The sequence below is a fragment of the Homarus americanus genome, unplaced genomic scaffold (assembly GCF_018991925.1).
Source record: "Homarus americanus isolate GMGI-L3 unplaced genomic scaffold, GMGI_Hamer_2.0 scaffold32822, whole genome shotgun sequence".
Lineage (NCBI taxonomy): Eukaryota > Metazoa > Arthropoda > Malacostraca > Decapoda > Nephropidae > Homarus > Homarus americanus.
In genome coordinates, this window is record NW_024718944.1 from 18378 (window position 1) to 28824 (window position 10447).

A 10447-nucleotide genomic window follows, 5' to 3' on the forward strand; every position below is an offset into this window, starting at 1 on the left:
TGATCTAAGATATGGAAATTAATGAAAGGGAGACTAAGAATACCTCTAGTTCTGGAAACACTTTCGTACCCCAGTATAGTGAAATATACTCCACAATGCAATCTGTGTTTATCACACTACATATCTTTTATGTGAGCATCATTGTCATTTTGTCCAAAATAAGTAATCCCGTTCTAAGGTTCAAAAGTAATGTTCCCAAATGATGATGTAAAATACTAATATTAATATTAAATATTTTTCAGATTACGACAAAGCTTTACTCCAGGAGGTATACCCATCCCACTACCCAATGTGTATGACATGACGGGGCTACAGCCTGACGGCAACAACACTTCTGGGGGTGGAATTGAGCCTTACTACTCCATACATTCTCGTCGTAGCACTCGCAGTAAATATGCTTAAGAAAAAACGATAATGCACATGAACATACAAAGGGATTATAAAAAAGTTTCATAAATCTAAGAGTGTAATCATGACACATAAATAAGGGTGAAATACTGTATAAGACTTCATGAACATAGTTTCAGAGTTATAGCACAATAGATAAGGGGATAAAGCAGCTTGATGTGGGGAGCGATACTCGAGGCGCACTCAGCGAGACACCACTAAGTATAGGAAGACTTGCAAGTGAAATGAGCCAGTACCAACCACCCCATTAAAAAGTGCTTGATTTTTAAATAAAATGCACCAACAACATTGGATATTTCATTTTCCCTCCGTAAATTTCCTCACTTTTCAACCTTGTCATTCACGTTGTAACTCTGAAATTATATTATAATTAAAACCTTTGTATATGTATGTATTATACCCATTACTTGTCCAGACAATAAAAGAGAACATTTGTGGTGATAAATTGGCAACTTTCCCTTAATCATTACAGAAATTGTTCCTTGTGGCAGTGACAACACTCTCGTCTCTGGTGAAGAGCTCATCTTCCAGTCTCAGAACTACCCAGATAATTATCCCAATAGCCATACGTGTAGCTGGAGCTTTACGGTGTGTCTTATATTTTTTCTAATGTTGCGCTCTAAATGATATGAGTGAGACTAAACTCACTTGAAGGTTACAGTCCTATATTTATTCTGGGTAATTGTTGGGATTTACCATAAAATGCCTTAAGATTGATCAAGAAAAATATCGTGACCTTGTTTTGCCATAAAGCTTACTGTATTTGCTCAAGTCATCTACTGTATTTGCTCAATTCATCTACTGTATTTGCTCAATTCATCTACCTCGCTTCTCAGGCTTGACATCATCACAGGGCCCTAAACCCCATTCTCAACTGATATCCATATTAATTAAATTAACTTATAAAGTTGCCTTAGTTCAGTTACAGGACAAATGTTTGTTTAAACAACTTTACATGACGTAAATTTACAGGTGTATTACAAATTGAAGGTAATAACTCCGTGACGACTGACCTCGATGTTCGTCATCTTCATCTTCGTCGTCAAACCTTTACTGCCATTTCGCGAGCTTTCGTGGGTTAGCCGTACGGTTACCTGAAGGCTGCTCTCTATGTACCACGGCACCTTGCAGTTTCTCTTTTCAGGTTTTAATCCCAAATGTAATTTCTTGCAATTCTCACTATGGCTCGCCCCTGGCTATACCCCACCCCCTTCCACATTTGGACTCGTGCGACTCATGACCCATTCGGTCTTATCTATTCTGTCCACATGCCCAAACTATCTCAGCCTGCCTTCTATGCAAAACTTTGCCAGTACGCCCAATACCCAGCCACCCTCTTGGTCCTGAACAGAACCTCCAGTCCTTCAGTGTCACATAATACATCCACTTCACCATTCTCATATCAGTTTGATCAAGCCTGCTGATGTCATGTACTTTAACTGCCCATATTTCACTGCTATACAACATCCCATTTTCACATCCTGCTTTTCATGCTGTAAGTGTGTCTTCGGAGATGTTTACATTCCTTTACATATGTATGAGTATGTCAGCATACATGTATACATTGCTCTCCATATACGTATATGTACGTCGATCAAAAAATTATGTGTACCTAGGAGTCGATGAATATCAGAATGAGCACTGCGATTCCTGTTGTCTAACACAATTTTGTGAGGATAAGTGTACGTACAGTACAATACATGTATCAGCATACATTAGATTCTGCGCTGTGTCAACTTTGACTTGGTAAATATCCAAGAGGTGAGATTTACCTTGAACTTTAATCTTTATGTCATACTTTATTGAATCTTTTACAAGTATTGTATGATTGTCTAACAGAATGCCGATCAAAATGCAAAGCTTATTGTGGTTTGTGATCCATTCTCTACCCAAAAGAACAAGGATAAATTGATGTTCGAAGAATCTGGTGGACAAAGTAATGTGGCAGAGCTCCCAAAGTAAGTATCGCAAAATTTCTAGATGATGAAATTTAAAAGATTAAATTATAGCTGTTTCTAAAAATAAAAACAATAAAATATTTGGCCACACAAAAAAAAAAAAAATAAAAATAAATAAATAAATAAATAAATAAATAAGTAAATAAAATAAATTACATTTTAACATAACAGTTAATATTTTCCTGACAGAGTAAGTGGACGGTACAACAGTTTTACGGTCAAGACTACCACGAACAGCTTGACTGTCACTTTTACGACAAGTAGGAAAGATGCCTTTACGGGCTTCAGCTGCACCGTTGCGAGTACAGGTGAGTGTATATCGTCTCCAGTGTGACTATTACCATGGGTGTATATCGTCTCCAGTGTTGACTACTACCATGGGTGTATATCGTCTCCAGTGTTGACTACCACCATGGGTGCATATCGTCTCCAGTGTGACTATTACCATGGGTGTATATCGTCTCCAGTGTTGACTACTACCATGGGTGTATATCGTCTCCAGTGTTGACTACCACCATGGGTGTATATCGTCTCCAGTGTGACTATTACCATGGGTGTATATCGTCTCCAGTGTTGACTACTACCATGGGTGTATATCGTCTCCAGTGTTGACTACCACCATGGGTGTATATCGTCTCCAGTGTGACTATTACCATGGGTGTATATCGTCTCCAGTGTTGACTACTACCATGGGTGTATATCGTCTCCAGTGTTGACTACCACCATGGGTGTATATCGTCTCCAGTGTGACTATTACCATGGGTGTATATCGTCTCCAGTGTTGACTACTACCATGGGTGTATATCGTCTCCAGTGTTGACTACCACCATGGGTGTATATCGTCTTCAGTGTGACTACTACCATGGGTGTATATCGTCTCCACAGTTGACTACTAGCATGGGTGTATATCGTTTCCAGTGTTGACTAATACCATGGGTGTATGTCGTCTCCAGTATTGACTACTATCATGGGTGTATATCGTCTCCAGTGTTGACTACAGTAATACCATGGGTGTATATCGTCTCCAGTGTTTACTACTACCATGGGTGTATATCGTCTCCAGTGTTTACTACTACCATGGGTGTATATCGTCTCCAGTGTGACTATTACCATAATTATTAATATTCTTGGATCTTATAAAACTGAATAATGGATATACTCATTGTTGTGGATCTATCTCGTAAAATCAGCATTAGAGGATACAGATTCCCCAAGAGCTATTTAAAGATCATCATCGGCCAAAGGAAGGCTATAGGTAGAAGGATAAATCGTGGCGAAATTCACCTCCCGGACTATTATAGGGTATTGGCGAGTAGGGTTAAAACCGAGATAAGGAAAGCAAAGAGGAATAATGAGGTAAGGATAGCAAGGGAGGCGAAGACAAACCCCAAAGGATTCTACCAAATGTATCAAACTAAAACAAGAGAAAAGATTGGACCAATACGGTCCGACACCGGCGAGCTCACTGATAACGACAGAGAAATGAGCAATAATTTGAATAAATATTTTTCAACAGTTTTCACCACCGAAAATTTAAACATGATACCCGAGGCACCGACTCTATTCAGAGATAGTGAAGAAAACAAATTAAGCGAGATAGTAGTGACTAGTAACGATGTTAGTAAGCAAATAGACAAACTAAAGCCTAATAAGTCACCTGGTCCCGATGAGATATTTGCCAGAGTATTAAAGGAATGTAAGGAAGAGCTTAGTATGCCCTTAGCAAAGTTGTTTAACATGTCCTTAAAAACAGGTATAGTACCAGAATCCTGGAGGATAGCGAATGTAATACCAATTTTCAAGAAGGGGGATAGATCACTATCCTCTAACTACCGCCCAATCAGTCTAACATCAATAGTAGGCAAATTACTGGAAGCAATCATTTCAAACTCTATTCGAAATCACCTGGAGAAGCACCGATTGATCAATGATTCCCAGCATGGCTTCACAAGCAGACGTTCTTGTCTAACTCATCTATTAACATTCTTTTCATCAGTTTTCGAATCGGTGGACGAGGGGCACAATTATGATGTGGTATATCTCGACTTTAGCAAAGCCTTCGACAGAGTCCCCCACGAAAGACTAATTAGAAAGGTAGAAGCTCATGGCACCAAAGGTAACATCCTTAAATGGATTAGGGCGTGGTTACAGGACAGGAAACAGCGAGTGAGCATTAACGGCACTAAGTCCCATTGGAGCAACGTCACAAGTGGAGTTCCCCATGGCTCAGTACTTGGACCATTATTATTTATTATATACATAAACGACATAGATATCGGCATAGACAGCAACATAAGTAAATTTGCTGATGACACTAAAATAGGACGTGTTATTAAATCTGACGAGGACTCAGCAAAACTACAGGAAGATCTAAACAAATTTTTCGAATGGTCTGAAAAATGGCAGATGAAATTCAACGTGGACAAATGTAAAGTACTCAGTATAGGAGATGTAAACAGGGAAACCAGATACCAGATGAACAACGATGCCATAGAGAAATCCGACTGCGAGAGAGATTTAGGAGTAATGATAAGTAGGAACCTTAAGCCAAGTAAACAATGTGTTTTTGCTCGTAACAAGGCTAATAAAGTACTTGGGTTCATACAAAGGAGTGTTAGTTACAAGACTAGCGAGGTCATCCTAAAACTGTATCTTGCTCTTGTGAGACCACACCTGGATTACGCAGTTCAGTTCTGGTCACCGTATTACAGAATGGATATAGAATCCTTGGAAAGAATTCAGAGGAGAATGACAAGACTAATCCCGGGCATTAGGAACCTTGAGTATAGAGACAGGTTAAAGCATCTTAATTTGCACTCCCTCGAGAGACGTAGAGCGAGGGGCGACCTGATAGAGGTGTACAAGTGGAAGGCAGGGCTAAACAAAGGGGACATTACAAAGGTACTCAAACTATCCAACCAGGAGCGAACTCGTAACAATGGTTTTAAATTAGACAAATTTAGATTTAGGCGGGAAATAGGTAAACACTGGTTTGGAAACAGAGTAGTGGATGAATGGAACAAGTTACCAAATATCATCATTAACTCGAATACGCTGAATAGCTTCAAACATAGGTTGGATGCTTATATGAGCAATAGGGGTTGGGTGTAAACGGGACTGCCCAGTATGGGCCAATAAGCCCGCTGCAGTTTCCTCCATTCTTATGTTCTTATGTTCTTATGATTGACAAGAGAATGGTTGGAGCTATGGGTGAGTGGTAGTGGATTTGTTCTTTAACCTCAGGACATCTGTACTAACGGCAACTATAGTTTTCTTTTCGCTACTTCATATCCAATATGAAAGCTGAAATTTCTCCACAATTTCAATGGTAGAGTGAATGGAAATAAGAATATGCAAACTATTTCCAGTGATAAACACTTTAATGTTAATAATTTATAACTTAATTGGAAAATTTATTTATTGGCGATTATAAAAATGTAAACAGTTTAATCTTCAATATTTTGTAAGATTTTACTTCATTTACTCATATTATGAAAGCACCTTTTAATTCTCTGGTGATTATTTAGCATTACTGCCACCCTCATCAGCTAGTCAATCTATGACACAGTTAATCCAAAATTATCATATACTGTAGTGTCCAGCTACACTATTGTATGAAGTTCTGTATTTTCCTGGTCATTTTGATTTTTTAGTTTTAGGTAAGATAGTCTCCCCACAGGCGGAACAGGGGCAATTTCCTTCACTTCCATTTGTTCGAGTTTCGTCCGTGTAAACATCCAAAGATACACTCATAAGCACTGTTTCTGAATCACATCTGAGTTTTTCAGAATTTCATTGTTAGCAGAAGTATACACCTGTAAACAAATTATTACTTTGAAAATAAATTCACGCTTTTGTTGTAGAGAACCAAGATTCCACCTCCAGCCAGCCCAGCTCAACCACGATGCCCAGCTCGACCACGAAACCCAGCTGTGGTAAGTTCCTTAAAACACTAACCTTAGATCTGTCAGACCCGATGCTTCTCGACGTTCATTTGTTCTATGGGGTTTCCATATGGGATAATGGGTTCCTCTATCAGTTCCTGTTTAGGCATCACCGAGGGCAGGTACGTCACTCTGTGCTCCTATTTTTTTGTGTGTTTTTATGGAGTTTATGTTCGATAGACCCAAGTAGATTCATAGTGTGGGGGGGGGGGATAAATAACCTTCATGTGCTACGACTGAATGGTAGCTCTCTCTGCTTGTCAACAGGAAGCCAATGGTCTGGAGATAATCTAATATTAAGTCTTCTTAGTGAATATATTTGTGTTATGTTGATCAGAGTAATAACTCATTCATATTTTTTCTGCTCTTGTACAGTAACTACTTCCATTTATATTTCCCTTATTTTTTTTCTTAATAGGGTAAAGTAAAGCTTGAAGTATTGACTTTCTTTTTTATAAATTAATTGCATTTTGAATTATTATTTTTTAAAAGTTTCCTTCCCGGGTCAGTTGAACCCGAGGATAGTGAAATCGTTCTGAAAACATGCAGATAGTGTTCTAGAGTTAAAAAACATGAAGGCATACCGATTGGCATATACATAGAGAAGTGGAGGAGTGGTGGAATGTCTAGTACAAACAAAGGATTTCCAAGGATTCTACTTCTTTGACGATATTATCCAAGTACGAAGTGCTGCTAAACACTTTGGCAATAAATATGACAGGGACAGAGTATGAAGCAGCAAGAAGTGAAAACACGGATACAATGGAGGAGATTGTAGAGGTCACCTGTATTATGTCACCAAACAGAAACAATAATGATGCAGACAAGAAAGTTCAGAACAAATCAGGGAAAAATTAATGAGAAATAAACGACTATTATGATTTAAAATCAGGTAAAAGTGCAAAAAGATGGAGCAACTGATGGCAACATTTCAAAAAATTTGGAAAAAAGGATCGTACATAGCAAAATAAAAACAATGAAAACCAAAGTTCTATAAGTGGTCAAGTGAATACTCAGATAGATAATGAATTAGAAATTGGGAAAGGAAAAAAAGAAGATGGGAAGAAAATGAAACGGTTGAACATATACAGAGCTGCAGCATACGAGCAATTAGCGGTAGTAAGGTGATGTTGAGTAAGAGGGATGGAAAAGAACAAGCCAAAAAAGAGGTGAATAAAGGAAATAATAGAACAGTTGGAGAGAAAAGAGAAGTCATGAAGATAAAATAAAGAAACGATTTTTTTAGTCTTTATTATGACAATAATTAACATGTTTATTATGAGTGCTACACTAAATGTGAATGGTCTAAATATAGTTTAAGTAGGCAAGTGCAACTATTATCTATTGCTAGTTATTATAATAATGACATCTTTATAATACAGGAACATAATGTTGAGGATTATATTACCTAAATGATTACTTCCAGATTATTTTGAACAATACACATTTGTTAAAAGAAGAACTGCATTTTTAGTAAGGAAAAATTTCACTTTCAAAATACTAAACTATGAGATGGATGAGAATGGCCAAATTTTATGTGTCAGAGTTTACGTGTTAGACCATATAATTCTCATTAATAATATTTTTGCCCCATCAGGGGATACAAGGAAAAGGGGGAGAGAAAAATAATTTTCTGGTGATTCAATATATCAGGAGTGATATTAAAACTATAATAATTGGAGGGGATTTTAACTGTGTTACCAGCATAAGAGATTATAGCAATCATGAATACAAATGTATGGTGTCCAAAGCTTTAACTTAGGATATTGCCATGATACATAATTATCAACCTGAGTTTACATGGGCTTTACGTTAAGGGGCTTGAGAACAAAAGTGTAAAGTGTATTACTGTTCCAGTCAGTTTTTCTGACCATTCAATGGTTCTGTCAAAAGTAAACATTCGCAAAAAAGTAAAAGTAGGTAAAGTTATCTGGAAACTGATTTGTAGTAATTTTAAGCTCTGATAAGTGCAGGTAAATTTAAGAGTGTTTTGGATAAATGTTAAGGAGAAAATAAGCAGTTACCAGAATATTTTACAGTGGTGGGAACAAAACGCTAAATTAGAATGCAAGAACTTTTTTTTAAATATGTAAACGAATGTCTCAATAAAAATATCGGTTAATTAATTTATTTCAACGTAGGTTAAGAGAGCTTAATGAAAAAGCTAAATACTGTGATGTGAATTATGAAGAAATAAAGTATGGAAAGAGTTGAAACTAAAGATGAATATTGTGAAAATTTTATAGAGAAATCCAAACCAAAACTTAGGGAATCGGAAAATGAAACTTTAATAACACCAGTAAATTACTAGGAAATATGGGATGTATTCAATTATCCGATAATTCTCAACCTTAATAGTTCCCGAGGTGGAAATTTATAGGGGTAGAGATCATTGAGATTATTCAGTTTATCTTTCACGATAAGGTATTAAGTTTGTCACAAAATACAGGAATAGTAAAGCTAGACCCGGCTCCCACACGAGGGTCGACTCACAGAACGAGGGTCTGGCTATACCTTCTTCTGGAAGTGTATGCCTGCTGTGGAGAGGAACCGCATTTATAGACTTGGCTTTGCCATCCACCAATGCATCCTACACAGGCTAACTAAATGCCTGTTGGGATCAACGAGCACTTCATGATGCTCAGAGTCCAACTGAATGACTCACGTCACGCCTTTTTCATTAGTGCATAAGCCCCAACACTGGATACAGAGGATGACATCATTGGGGCCTTTTACGCGAACCTTGACGGAGTACCAACCTCTATCCCAGGAGAAGATAAGGTTGTGATCCTTGGTGACTTCAATGCCAGAGTTGGCAGAGATGCTGATATTTGGCAGGGAACCAAAGGGAGGAATGGTCTAGGCAAGTGTAATTCCAAGTACCTACTCCTCCTCAGCAAGTGTGCTGCACATAAGCTCACTATCACCAATACCTTGCTTAGGCAGGCCGACAGTTTCAAGGGTTCGTGGCAAAACCCACAATAGAAACACTAGCATCTCATTAACTACAACACTGTCAGAGAAAGAAATCGCCGAGATGTCCTCATCACCTGAGCAATGCGTGGCTCAGACCACTGCGACACTGAACATCGGCTCGTCAATGTTAAGCTCTCACTTCACATTGCCCCAAAACGGCGATGGCAACAAGCCTCCAGAAGAGGTGTTAACACGAAGTGTCTGGAGGAACCAGCGGTAGCACATGCTTTCATAGAGCAGCTCGAACATGGACTGATAAACAACCCAAATCTCAGAGCCGAATGGAGTATTTTCGACACGGTTATGGCAAAAACGTGCAGAGACCTTCTGACAGATCAAAAGAATACACCAGGAATGGTTTAATGAAAATGACCCAGAATTCAATGGACTCGTCGAAAATAAACGTGCTGCTTCAACTGACTGTTTCAGACCTTCCACATGAAGAATATCGTGGCCCATGGCAAACTTTGCAAACTAAAGAACGACTGCTTTATAAATAAAGCTTGTGAAAAGCAGATCAACACAGGATAAGCAGATTTTTTAATTCTACTAAAACATTTTATGGGCCAGTCACTCCTGGAAAAAAAAAACTTCGGTAATTCCCTAATTAAAAGAGAAAAAGGCATCCTTCAGCGCTGGAAAGAGCACTACTATTTGCTGCTCAACTGAAACACCGATGTGGATTTCCTGACTACCCAGCAGGTCTTTCAGCATCCAGAGCTGATGCATCTCAGCTATCATCCATCCCTGGTTGAGGTAGCTACTGTATTTATATTATGTATGTTGTATGTATACTATGTACATACCCCATTTATATACATTACATCTCTTGTCAGTACCATGTGGCAATGCCCCTGTTTCATGTCACCACACACTTAGATAATGTGCCTGGTGACATCTGGAAGCTGCTAACGTACCACTTGCCACATGTCGCCTGAGAGGTCAGGGCGAGGTCAGTTGACCCATATAGGAGTGTAGGGACTACGGACGCTTGTAAGAGCACCCTTGTATACTTCCGTCAAATAGAACCTACAGAACTCTACAGGTGTTTATGTTCGCCCCTGTAGTTAGAACTGAATACCCAGAACATCCACATGGTGCAGTGAGTTGATTGATTGGAAATATAAGTGCGTTTGTGTAAAATAAAGCCAGGTAGACCCC

General features: G+C 38.5%; 1 protein-coding gene across 1 annotated transcript; it reads left to right on the forward strand.

Annotated features, from left to right (window-relative positions):
• Window positions 1–231: 231 nt before the first annotated feature.
• LOC121859880 (deleted in malignant brain tumors 1 protein-like) lies at window positions 232–6432 on the forward strand (the record flags this gene model as incomplete). Its single annotated transcript, XM_042356838.1, has 5 exons — window positions 232–388; window positions 881–996; window positions 2248–2366; window positions 2556–2674; window positions 6230–6432. Coding segments are annotated over exons 1-5 (645 nt in total), but the record flags the coding sequence as incomplete, so codon positions are not given.
• Between the last annotated feature and the right edge of the window lie 4015 nt (window positions 6433–10447).